General features: G+C 35.9%; 1 protein-coding gene across 2 annotated transcripts in view; it reads right to left on the bottom strand.

The window, feature by feature from the left end:
* The window catches only part of aadat (aminoadipate aminotransferase), a 16,869-nt gene extending 3,155 nt beyond the window's left edge, over nt 1-13,714 (bottom strand). The window contains exons 1-12 of one of the 2 annotated variants that reach the window (XM_084404808.1): nt 13,583-13,714; nt 11,453-11,548; nt 10,997-11,165; nt 9,956-10,088; nt 8,867-8,941; nt 8,552-8,761; nt 6,459-6,524; nt 6,192-6,274; nt 4,875-4,971; nt 3,504-3,565; nt 876-940; nt 1-57 (exon numbers count right to left, since the gene is read on the bottom strand). The exon at nt 1-57 is cut by the window's left edge and continues 50 nt beyond it. In XM_084404808.1, the coding sequence (XP_084260934.1) occupies nt 1-57; nt 876-940; nt 3,504-3,565; nt 4,875-4,971; nt 6,192-6,274; nt 6,459-6,524; nt 8,552-8,761; nt 8,867-8,941; nt 9,956-10,088; nt 10,997-11,165; nt 11,453-11,519 (1,084 nt within the window). In that variant the 5' untranslated portion in view covers nt 11,520-11,548; nt 13,583-13,714. Of the gene's footprint in view, nt 58-875; nt 941-3,503; nt 3,566-4,874; nt 4,972-6,191; nt 6,275-6,458; nt 6,525-8,551; nt 8,762-8,866; nt 8,942-9,955; nt 10,089-10,996; nt 11,166-11,452; nt 11,549-13,568 lie in introns of both variants that reach the window. The other variant, XM_084404809.1, reaches the window with a different exon arrangement.
* Between the last annotated feature and the right edge of the window lie 206 nt (nt 13,715-13,920).

Genomic DNA, 13,920 nt, shown 5'->3' on the forward strand with positions numbered 1-13,920 from the left:
CCTTGATTTTAATCCACAGGAACATGCCAGCCATCGGAGGATGCCACTCGGCTACATCTACAACACACACGTGAGAGAGAGAGAGAGAGAGAGAGTGAGAGAGAGAGAGAGAGAGAGTGTGAGAGAGAGAGAGAGAGAGAGAGAGAGAGAGAGAGAGAGAGAGAGAGAGAGAGAGAGAGAGAGAGAGAGAGAGAGAGAGACATTAAATCCTGTAATCTGGACTCTGACACAGATCATTTACTTATTCCAGTAAAATCAACATCAACATGCGTTCAGCCGTGTGTTTTAGACTCAATACAACTCAAACTGTGGACGGTATCTGTTCATTTCCACAAAAATATCATTAAAATATCAAAAATCATATCATGAGTTGCACTGGGACAAATGATCAAATACACACTCGAGAGTCAAGCATTATAACAAGAGACAAGTGACTTTATCACACTAGTCTCTTGTTATAATGCTTGACTCTTGAGTGTGCATAACAAGAGACTAGTGTGATAACGTCACTCGTCTGAACAAATTTACGTATAAGCAAAACTTAATCATATTATGATTATGTAAAACTATAAATGGCCATTTTCACTGTATGTATCAGGTATACCAGGAAGGGATGTGATGTAAACATTCACAAAGCACTGCTTACATGGAGAAACATCCACACACACACACACACACACACACACACACTCACCGCTGAATTGCATTAGTGTCATCGACCAAAACAGCTAAATCAGCACTAAAAAGGACAATTTAGCTAAAAAAAAAAGAGACACTTTTGTACTGAATAATTAATATAAGCACATTAACAAGAATAAAACCCCCTCGACTGTGAGTGCATTGCTGTAAATGTGATGTTTGTGTTTTCCACAAACCTCTGAGCCATCGGTCGGCTGAGGAGAGCATGGCGTTCCTCTGAGATCTGTAAAACTCGATCACCCTGAGGAACAGGAACAACTAATGTCGAACATTAGCACATCTCAACTCATACAGAAGTCCATGTAGGAAACATAATGAGGAACAATGGAGCTGCAGTAAGCAGAGGTGGACAGTAACAAGGACATTTACTCCAGTACTGTACTTAACTACACTTTCTGAGGATCTGTACTTTACTTGAGTATTATTTTTTCTGGAAACTTTTTACTTTAACTTCACTACATTTGAAAGACAAATATCGTACTTTTTACTCCACTACATTTCTGTCAGGTCCTTGAGTGGAAAGTAGTAACGTCAGTCAGGGGAGGACTTTGGTTGGAAATGAAAGTCGGTTTGACGTCAGAACCCGACGTCAGTTTAACGTAATAAACATTTTCAACGTTGGGCTTGTTCTTCTAAATGCGAATTTTGCCATTGTTTTGGAGCAAACTAGCTTATAGATAACAGTAAGGCTAACATATTCATACTGAAAGCCCAAAAACTTTAAATAGGGCATTATTTGAGGGAACGTCAGAAACCATTGTGGACGTTATTGAGTGACTTATTCAATCTCAAATTCAATCCCACTACTGGAGCTGTGTTCTAGTTAAGCCCCTTGAAGCCGTGTTTTACAGTGGATCTAGAACAGCTAAGGGGCATTGTTAGGCACGACGCAGAGCGAGCTAAACCCCCTTAGCTGTTCTAGATCCACTGTAAAACACGGCTTCAAGGGGCTTATTGCTTTTATAAAACGGTTACTCCATAAAAATATTCATTTTAATATTTATTTTATTCCTAAAATAAACCCCAGCAACAAAAAAAATAAAATAACGTTTTAACACATTTATTCCTCAGCCAAGCAATGTTGGTCCAAAGAGGTTGCTAAGCAACACGCAGCAACAAAGAATCGCAAACGGCAGTTGCGCAGTAACACTAATGTAATGCGGTCACAGGTGTGTGTTTGTCGAGTAATTTACAACGGCTTCGGACGCGGCTCAACCAATCAGAATCAAGGACCGGAACTATCCGTTTTATAAAGCAGTAACGTCAGTCAGGGGACGATTTCGGTTGGAAATGAAAATCGGTTTGACGTCAGAACCCGACGTCGGTTTAACGTAATAAACATTTTCAACGTTGGGTTTGTTCTTCTAAATGCGAATTTTGTCATTGTTTTGGAGCACACTAGCTTATAGATGACAGTAAGGCTAACATATTCATACTGAAAGCCCAAAAACTTTAAATAGGGCAGTATTTGAGGGAACGTCCGAAACCATTGTGGACGTTATTGAGTGACTTATTCAATCTCATATTCAATCCCACGACTGGAACTGTACGTGTTCTAGAAATAAATGTGATATTGATATGAGGGTTTGCAGGCAGAGATTCAGAGGCATAAGGTACTGTAAGTATTACACACAACAATGCAACAATAATAAAACAATGCATTGACATTTACTTTTGATACTTAAGTACTTTTAAAAACGAGTACTTCTGTACTTTTACTCAAGTACAGAGGTGGACAAAGTACACAACTTCCTGACTTGAGTGAAAGTACAGACACTACTGGTCAAATATTACTCCGTTACAAGTAAAAGTTGTAAAGACCGATTTTTACTGAAGTAAAAGTACAGAAGTACTCGTTTTTAAAAGTACTTAAGTATCAAAAGTAAATTTCAATGCATTGTTTTATTATTGTTGCATTGTTGTGTGTAATACTTACAGTACCTTATGCCTCTGAATCTATGCCTGCAAACCCTCATATCAATATCAGATGTATTTCTAGAGCACAGTTCCAGTCGTGGGATTGAATGTGAGATTGAATAAGTCACTCAATAACGTCCACAATGGTTTCGGACACCCAAATGGCTGTTCCCTCAAATACTGCCCTATTTAGGCTTTTAGTATGAATATGTTAGCCTTACTGTCATCTATAAGCTAACGTTAGCGTGCTCCAAAACAATGACAAAATTTGCATTTAGAAGACCAAACCCAACGCTGAAAATGAAAATCAGGTTGATGTCAGAATCCAACGCCAGATTGATATTAATCTCCAACGTTGGACAGATGTTGTATTGTGGTTGAAAACGAAAATCGGGTTGACGTCAGAAACTAACATTAGTCGGTTTCTGACGTCAATCCGACTTTCATTTCCAGCCAAAGTGCAACCCCTGCGGGTCCCTGCAACCAAAGTCCTCCCCTGACTGACGTTACTACTTTCCACTCAAGGACCTGACAGAATTGTAGTGGAGTAAAAAGTACGATATTTGTCTTTCAAATGTAGTGAAGTTAAAGTAAAAAGTTTCCAGAAAAAATAATACTCAAGTAAAGTACAGATCCTCAGAAAGTGTGGTTAAGTACAGTACTGGAGTAAATGTCCTTGTTACTGTCCACCTCTGCTCAAGTAAAAATCACTCCTTATAACTTTTGCTTGTAACAGAGTAATATTTGACCAGTAGCGTCTGAACTTTCACTCGAGTAAAGACGTTGTGTACTTTGTCCACCTCTGGCACTAACAGAAGCCTGGAGATTATGGGCATTTACACGAGAATACAGAAATACAGGAACTGAACTGATTCTCGGAAACTCACCCATCAATGTGTGTGAGGAAACCAGTCTGACCCCAGTTCTGAAGCAGCTGAGACACGATGAGCTGGACACACACACACACACACACAGACGAGAAGTTTAAAGAACGAGAGGCTCGATCGGTTCACTCGGACTACAGTTTGACACATGATGTGGCATTTATTTCACAGGACACAAGATTCTATCATATGGTTAAAAATAAAAACAGATTGAATTTTATACATGTAACATATAAAATAAATGTTATTAATTATCATTAAAATCAATGTTCTTTAATATTTATTACACATTTAATGACTTTTCTGATAGCATACGTGTATTTTGCAAATTACTACACCACAGAGACGAGAGAAAATACTTATTTTGTACATTATTAATTGTATAAAACAAATATGAATTATTATTCAAATAAATATTAGCTATTCTCTTTCAATATTTATTGAACATTATATATTGAATCTGCTGATCTTAATTAAAGAGTATTTTGCAAATTACTACACCACAGCGACAAGAGAGAAAACAATATTTATTCTGTACATTATTAATTGCATTAAATAAATATGAATTATTATTCAAATAAATAGTAGCTAATATTTCAATATTTATTAAACATTATTTATTGAGTCTGGTGATCTTAGAGTATTTTGCAAATCATTACACCAGTGACAAGAAAAAAAAGTAAAATACAATATTTATTGCCTAAAATAAATATTATTATTATTCAAATAAATATTAGCAAATATCTTTTACTATTTATTACACATTATTTATTGACTTTGTTAATATTAATTGAAGAGTATTTTGCAAATAACTCCACCACAGCAACTAAAACAGAAAACTATTTTATACATTTAATTTATAAAATAACTATTAATAATTCAATTAACTATTAAATAATTTTTTTAGATAATTAAATATTTTTTAAACATTATTTAATGACTTTGCTAATCTTAATTACGGAGTATTTTGCAAATCATTACACCACAGCAATAATAATAAGAAAACAATATTTATTTTCTACATTATTTAATGACTTTGTTGATCTCCCCCCCACAGTCTCATCAGTGTTAAAGCGCTTGTTTTTTTCCATGCATCTCTTCTCCTGAGATTCACGCTGTGAGAATAATTACAGTTCAGATTCATTATCACGTTACACAGATCTGCTCTCCGCTGGGATCTGAAACACACGTACATTACAAACACGCCACGTTTCCACACTCTCGGAGACGTGTGTGTTCACTGTACTGTGTACGGATGACAGATAATGAGGAATGAGGAACAAGCCTCTCCTGAAGCTGTTGTGCTGCCGAGGCCTGTCGCTTCAGGAAAGATCCGGCAGAAACAGGAATGACAGGAAAGTGTGGATGTCTGACCTGTGTGAAGGTGCTGGTGTGCATCGTCGAGGCCTGGATGTGCAGAACCACCCGATCCACCAACGGCTTCGGCCCCGTCACGAAACCAATTCGCAACCTGACCCAAACAACACAACATTCCCGTTCATCAAAATACATCAATCACGATCTGAGAAAGGTAGTGAGAGAGAAGGTAATTAATATCTTTTGGAAGTGGAGGTAAGATGGTAAGTAAGTGGTTTTATTTCATGGTAGAATATGAAAACAGATATTGATTCAATTCAATTAATGTAAATAATATCAATTACTAATATAAATATACATTACATTACAAAATATGCATAGGTGTGAATACTTTGTTATTAAACTATACAAGTATACTCATTATTTATATTAAATAATTGACGGTAGATTTAAGGAACTAATGAATTAAACGCTGTGCAATTATATTTATATATGAATAAATAATTCATAAATTATGTATTAATATAAATATCTAATAAAATTAAACAAAATATACATATTATAAATATTAATGTTATACATGTACATTATATTAATAAATAATTGACAGTACTATATAAAAACTATTGAATAAAATGCAATTTAACTCTATATATACATATATATATATATATATACACACACACACACACACGCATATTTTTTATTATTTGTTAATTATTTAATCATATATATATATATATATATATATATAAAATCTACAAATAATTAATATGCAAATGATAAATAACTAAATATGCATGTATGTGTGTGTGAATATTTAGATATTGTGCATTAATATAAATATATATATATATATATAAAATAATATATTTAAATAAAATATACATATATATACAGTATATGTGTGTGCAAACATTTCGTTATTGAATTATTTGTACAGTAATAAATAGTTGATAGTAATATATTAAAACCATTGAATTATATTAATTAAATGTAAACAAATAATATAATATATAAACAAATTATATTTTTTATTATCTATAAATAATAGATATGATAAATAAAATTATATATATATTACCACACTCATTAACTGTACACAATTAAACGCTATTTCAAAAGTCATGTTCCCTAAAAATATGGTATTGACATGATGTGACTATGTGAAAGCTGTAAGTGACAGCATTTCCAGTTCATATCTTAATGTTGCCATACTTTTCCCATCTCTCTCCCTGAGAAAGAGTTTTTTCCCTTTCTCTCTTGAGTCAATATCATGACCCTGACAGCTGTGTCTCGTGACAAAAGCACTACTGTCCAGTGAATCAAGTCACTGACATTTGAAGCACAAACTGGCTTTTGACAGCAACCCACCCCGATGACAGGATCTTGGAGAACGAATCCGTTCGGAGGACGCGTCCGTCCACGTCCATGGAGAGAAATGTTGGTGCCCACGGCTGGATGACGAGAGAACAGAGCAGAGTATTGACATTACACCGCTTCATATTGAGCGTTATCTTATCGCAGCCGCAATAGAGAGGCTATCAGAGAGGTCAGTATATGATGACTACCACTTCCTTCTGATTATTCACACAATACAAACAGATGCTGTAAAGAGAGCAATAAATCAGAGGAACTTACTTTTTGGAATTGCAGGAAATAATATGGGTCATCCTCAATGATAAGCATATCATATAGCCTGGCAAGCTGCAAATGAAAACAAAATGACAATTTGGTGAATTATTTCGATTTTGATGTCAATTGGTTTTTTTTTTAATATAGCTGCGAGCAGCAATGATGGGGTTCAAGCGTTTTATGGCCTTTAATCACATGCGTAAAAAAGGAATTATGTTTTCTTCAACAAGCCTGTAACCACCAAGATCATTGATGGAAAAGACCATTTAAGACCAAAATATGGTTTTAAAACTTTTTAACAGTTATAGCGCCACCTATGGTCCGAACTCCATAAATCTTTGCATGCTTGTTTAGAATCATGTGTTGCATGTGCTCACCAAATGACGTGAAGTTCTGAGTATTCGTTTAGGATTTATAGGCTTTTGAGTACATTTTGCTACGCACATTTTCTAAATGACCCTGTTATAGCTATCCAAAGGCCAAAGTTAAACAATTTTATGATAATTATTGACCTAGAGAGTCCCAAGAATTGTGCCGCAGTGGTTTTATCGAGGTTGAGCCAAAAACCTAGGACTAGTTTGCAAAAGTTGTTTTTTGAAATAATCTGCAATATTTAATGAACTATTCGATTGACGGTGGCGGTCCTAGAGGCAAATGAGGAGTTCTTCCATGCTGAATGAATGTCGTAGGCGTGTGCCAAAAATCGCGTGATATACAATACTTTACGCATGTGAAAAACGAGTTTCTTTCCAATCTGCCTCCGTTAACCTTGCCTGATAGCTGCTCAAACTTCATTGGCCTTGGACAAAAACACCACATGCCAATTTTCAAGTCAATCAGCCTTAGTGTTTCATAGTAATAGTCATTTTTATGTTTTTTCCATGTTATAGCGCCACCAAGTGGCCAGTAACCAGAATGCAGAAAACAGAATGAGCTCTTACATGTGTGCCGAGTTTGTTGAAAATATCTCATTCCGTTCACAAGTTATAGCCATTTAAGTAAAAAGTGGCTCCTCCCACTTCAAACGTTTTGGCGGTAATTAAAATAAAAATTTTTTTTTATAATTATTGACAATCAGACTCCAGAGAATCTTTTGCCGCACTGGTTTGGTTCCGATCGGAACCTAGAACAAGTTTGCAAAAGTAGGTTTTTCAAAAAAAATCTTAAAATCACTTCATAATAAGAGTTACGAGTGATTTCACACTTTTCTCCGCTGTAGCGCCCCCGTCAGGCCGATTGGCGCGAGTCTTGGTGATGTCGTAGACGGTGTGAGTACTACCAGCCCTCAGAGTCTCTACGACTTCCGGTTTGGTCTGCCCGATCTTTTGAGTCAAAGAACGTCTGACTGTACATGAAACACTTTATATCAGAAATCGCTGATCACAGATCAGGCATTAGAATTAACATGATTACTTACATGCTGTGGCATTACTGTTGACTCTATATCTTACAGTAAAAGTCTGTTTGTAAAGCCTGTGACGAAATGCGACTGATTTACCAAAGAATGAACCGAACAAACAAATAGTGCTCTACTGAGACATTCACTTTCCTAGCATTCGGATCCTTTGGAAGGTAATGTTATTGATCCTGTATTTCTCTTCTCATGTGTCAGTGGGCGGGGCCAAAGGCATGATGATGTAGAAGTGGGCGTTACTCTTCTGCACTATTACGTCATGTGCTAAAAACCGGAACAAGTCGTTTTCTGAGCGTGGACTCAATAAAAGCTGTTTTAGGACTAACAAGGACGGACATTTTTAATAGTATTATAATCGTTTTTTTTTATAGCTTTAATTTATTTTTATTTCAAATTTAGTAAAATTAGTACATCAGCTTCAATTTATTTCTGCTAGTTAAAATGTTCATTTTTTGTTTTGTTTTATTATTTTATTATAACTATTCCAATTACAAAAATATATTTTTAATATGTTTTAGGTTTTATGTAACAATTACATTTTAATTATTGTGTATACATGATAAAAAGAGCACATAAACACACACTTAAATCATAAATCACAACATCTTCTGAATGTTGTTGTGACATCATGCAGGGACCATTTCGGCCTCAAAACGTGTGCATTGAGGAAATAAACACTGCTTACTTCATAGACTTCCTGTTTCCTCTCATAAGTCATGGACGCTCCTGTGGGATTGCCTCCGTTGGGGATGGTGTACAAGACTCTCGGTACGGTGCAGTCCGGCTTCTGCGCATCTGTCGGGTCCCACTGCGCTAGAACCTTCCTGAGGTCTTCTGGGATCATGCCATGCTGATCGCTGGGCACATTCATGATGTTGCAGCCCAGCGGCTGCAGCTGTTGAGGAGAGAGTTGGCAATAATTACATGTAAACATGAACATGTAACTCTTTAACGCATCAAGAGACATCACAGGTAAAACATGCTCCATCTCTGTCCTTACGGCTGCCAGCATTCCTGAGTATGTGGGAGCATCGAGGAGGACGTTGTCTCCAGGATTGACGAGCATCTCAAATATCTGATGAACAGAACAGAGGAAAACTAGAATTTTAGTATATAGTAAAAAGAGGAGAAATCACCAAAGCCTAAAGTCTATGATCCAAATAGGCCCGCTGCTCATTATGAGGATGAAAAAAGACAACAAAAATGTAAATGCGAGATAAAAACCACAGGAACAGCAAACGGTTCAGTCACAACACGACCCTGAACACGGCACTGAACAAGGTCATGTTGTGACCGAAACATTTTGACACATTCCCTTTTTTGTTGTCTTTTTTCCCCCCTTATAATGTGCTAAACTTTTTCACAACTTTTATCCTAAATCATGGCACATACTCCAATATGCATATCACTAATAATATTAAGCATCCTAAAAACTTCAGGAACAGAGTGACTATATCGCCACAAGAGCATTTATTAAGGACAGTGGTGTTTTAGTATCATCGTAGTTTTTATTGGTAAAATATTTTCAGTTTTCATCTTAATTTATTTAAAGGTTTAGTTAAATTGTTGGGTTTTTGTCATTTTTGTTAGGTTTTTATGCCTATATATATATATATATAAAAAAAAATGTATGGCAGTTTTGGTTATATACACATATATATATATATATATATATATATATATATATATATATATATTTGTATATATATATATATATATATATATATTTTTTTTTTTAAATATATATATATATATATATTTTTATATATATATATATATATATATATATATATATATATATATATATATATATATATAAAACATTTACTATAGGTTAAGTTCATTTTATTTCACGCAATACATTTTTTTTTATGGTTTCAGTTTACTTTTATGCATTTAGCAGTTCTTTCTTTCTTTTCTTAAGCAGGCTTAGTTAACTATAATTACCCTGACTAGGGATGCATAATATATTGGTGCCCATATTATTATTGACCATAATTAGCAGTGTAAAATGCTCACTATGGGTCTGATTCGGTCCAGATATTGTCCTGCAGGATGTTAGTGGTGTGTGTGTATGAGGTGGGCGTACTTTACAGAGCCCCTCCTGACTGCCGGTGGTGACACACATCTCCATCTGTCCTCTCTCTGGACTGTAGCCGGCTGTGGGAGGATTGTGGAGGCTTTTCTGAAGATCCTTCATCCATGAGACCAGCTCTGGAATCCTACCAGCACACACACACACACACAAGACAATGAAGCAATAGCAGTGCTTACAGTGCTTATTGTAATTCATTACTGATTTCAAATTATATGACCTAATCGATTAGATTACACATTTTATGTAATGCATTCTGAATACTTTTAGATTACTTTTGACCTAACTCGTCTATCACATATATTTAAATTAGGGCTGTCAAATTCAATATTAACACATTTTTAATCACGATTAATCGCACTCATTCCAGGCGCTGGTTTGCTTTTTCCAGCTGAGAAACGTAGTTAGCATATCATCTGGCCATACAGCGTGGGGTGTTTTGACGAACTGCGTCACGTAAATTATGTTAATTAAAAGTTTTGCGTGCCAATTTATGTGTTATTTGCTTTAAATTATTTTAACATGTTAAGGATTTCTAATTAATCACATGCGTTAACTCGTTTAAGTTGACAGCCATAGTTAAAATATGTTTATTTTGTGCCATATTGTTATAAAAATATAAAAGATGTAAATATATTCCATTCGTTGTTATCAAAAACATGAATTGCATTAAACATTACATAAGGGTTTCCCAGCAACCTGGGGTTCATGAAGTAACTAGAAGATGTATATGAATGGTAGGCTTTTTAGAAAGAAAATTTTAAAAGAGAAAAAAGAAGAATTAGGGAGAATTGATAAATCATAAATAACTGTTTGAATAATGTTTGTGGTGCAAGAGATTCCAGGTTGAAATCCCGGACGAGCCCCCACTCATGTAATCCATTAAAAAAGTAACTGTAATCTGATTATGAGCATTATAAAATGTATTATAATCTACAGTAATATCAAGTACTTTATTTTTTGGAATCAGATGCCATAATACAGATGAATACATGTAATCTGCCCAGCAGTGAGCAACAGTGTAGCGTTTGATACCCGTATGAGCCGGAGTACTGCAGCGCTCTCTTCATCAGCGTCTCATCCAACACCACAGCATCTCCTCCCTTCACTTCAACCGTGGCCGACAGGAACGGGAAGGTGTTGGGATTGGGAGCTCCTCCGGCCAGAGAGATCAGAGATGGAGGAGATCGCTGCTGCAGCTCAGCTGGATCACAGTGACACCAGAAATGAGGCTGCGTCACGCTGTATTAAGTCATCTTTATGCAATACAGATTGTTTCACAGCTTCCCCCCCCCAATAACGATCAATGATGCAAGCTTCATCAAATATGAGATACAATCGTAAAGCAGCTCTAAAAAGACAAGTGTCATTATTCAGCTCAAGTTATCTACTAAGTTATCTCTTTATCTCATCATTGAGTCACATCTCAGTCAGGCAGTTAATTTCAATCATGGCAATAAACAGTGATATAATAATACAAATCAGACTCACTCAGTAAGCGAATAGGCGATGGTTTTCTTGCTGCGCTCACAGCTGTCAGAAAGCGAGCGTAATTCATGATTCTGATGGGATGGAGGACATGGAGAACTTTTGAATAGATAAAGCAAAGAAAAGAGATTTTAATTTGTGTGCATCTGTACTATAGTTTGTTACAAAAACAAGTTTCTGTCATAATTTGGAAACAATCCTAATGGGACTTTTAATGGGATTATCCACAAACATTTAACTGGAGATATATGTATGTGTGTGTGTATGTGTGTATATATATATATATATATATACATATACAGTGAGGAAAATAAGTATTTGAACACCCTGCTATTTTGCAAGTTCTCCCACTTGGAAATCATGGAGGGGTCTGAAATTGTCATCGTAGGTGCATGTCCACTGTGAGAGACATAATCAAAAAAAAAAAAAAATCCAGACATCACAATATATGATTTTTTACCTATTTATTTGTTTGATACAGCTGCAAATAAGTATTTGAACACCTGTCTATCAGCTAAAATTCTGACCCTCAAAGACCTGTTGATGGTAGCTCGTGTGACCACTGCGTGTTCGTGGCACATACCCCAGAAGACCTGCAAATTATCCTTACTGCTGCTGTGAAGACCTATAGTAGATTGGGCTTGTCAGTTAATACCACCAAAACTGAAGTGATATGCCAATGGAGGCTCAGCCCTCCACCTACCATGCCTGTTTTTACCATAGAACAACAACCACTTACAATAGTGCCATCCTTTAAGTATCAAGGCAGCATTGTTTCAGAGGACTGCAGCCTCGATTACGAAATAAATAATCGGATAAGGCAAGCTTCTGCAGCCTTTGGCAAACTTCGACGCAAGGTCTTTCAAAATAAGCACCTTCAGTTGGGCACTAAAGTTACCATCTATAAAGCTGTGTGTATCACCACTCTTCTTTACAGCTGTGAAGCCTGGGTCATATACAGCCATCACCTAAGGTTGCTGGAGCGTTTCCATATAAGGTGCTTGCAGCGAATCTTGGGGATCACATGTTATGACCATGTACCACATTCTGAGGTGCTTACTAGAACAAACTGCAAGAGTATGGAGGCAACAGTCGCTGAACATCAACTACGCTGGCTTGGGCATGTTATTAGGATGCCTCAAGATCGTCTTCCACGACAAATCCTTTATGGTCAGCTGCACCCGTTCTGCAGGGGGCCAGAAAAAGCAGTACAAAGACCAACTAAAAACTTCACTAGGAAAGTGTCAAATTAATCCATCATGCCTTGAAGAATTCGCAGCAAACTGAACCACCTGGAAGCAGCTCTGCCATACAGGAATAGTGCAGTTGGAATCGGAGAGGAATATAAGGAAACAACAAAAAAGACTACGGAGACATGCAACCATGTCTGCCTCTACAAACTCAGACTTTACATGCCCAATATGTAATAAAATTTGTGGATCAAGGATTGGACTCTACAGTCATAAAAGAGTACACCGCAAATTAAGTGGAATGTCATCATCGGATACGATGGACTACCAAGAGATATATATATATATATATATATATAACAAAATGTGAATAATGTGACTAATGCACATATTCATATAGACAAAGAAGGATTATCCACAAACATTTAACTGGAGATATATGTATGTGTGTGTGTGTGTGTGTGTGTGTGTGTATATATATATATAACAAAATGTGAATAATGCACATATTCATAAAGACAAAGAAAGTGATTTATTGTGCACATAAAAGGAACATAAACATAAATCTGTTTGGTTTTGTAATAAATCACTGATCCCATTTTTGATTATGAAATTTAAGATTAGATAACTTGAAACCGATTTCTTGTGCAACCGGTTTAACAAGGTGCATTTTAAATTCACTCCTGGGTTAAAATCTCGATATCTTGAAAATGTCAACTTAAATTTCGAAGAGAATCATATATTTATGCAACACATGATTTGCTGACTGACATGCACGACCGAAAGTTCAACTCCAAACGTCAACAGCGATCAAACCCACGTGGAATCAGCGTGCAAATAAATCACACGCAAATCAACATAATCACCATTCGTATAAATAAATACATAATACGAATCATCAGAACTGCAAGCTTTGTAAAAGGACACACATTTTAGCACTGACCCTTAACTTCCCGTACCGCTGAACGTCTCCCGCAAAGACTTCTGGACCGTGTAGTTTTCTTTGTGAGACATATTAAAGGGATAGTTCTCCCAAAAATGAAAATTCTGTCATTATTTGCTCACCCCCAAATTGTTCCAAACTTGTATACATTTATTTGTTCTGCTAAACACAAAAGAAGAAATTTTGAAGAATGTATTTTTCCCCATGGTTGTGCGTTCACACTGCAGGTTACAATCTTTCTTCATAATATCTTCCTTTGTGCTCAGCATAACAAAGAAACTCATACAGGTTTGAAACAACTTGGGAATAAACCAATGATGACAGTGAATAAAAAATAA

The sequence above is a fragment of the Rutilus rutilus genome (genome assembly GCF_951802725.1).
Source record: "Rutilus rutilus genome assembly, chromosome: 3".
Taxonomy (NCBI): Eukaryota; Metazoa; Chordata; class Actinopteri; order Cypriniformes; family Leuciscidae; genus Rutilus; species Rutilus rutilus.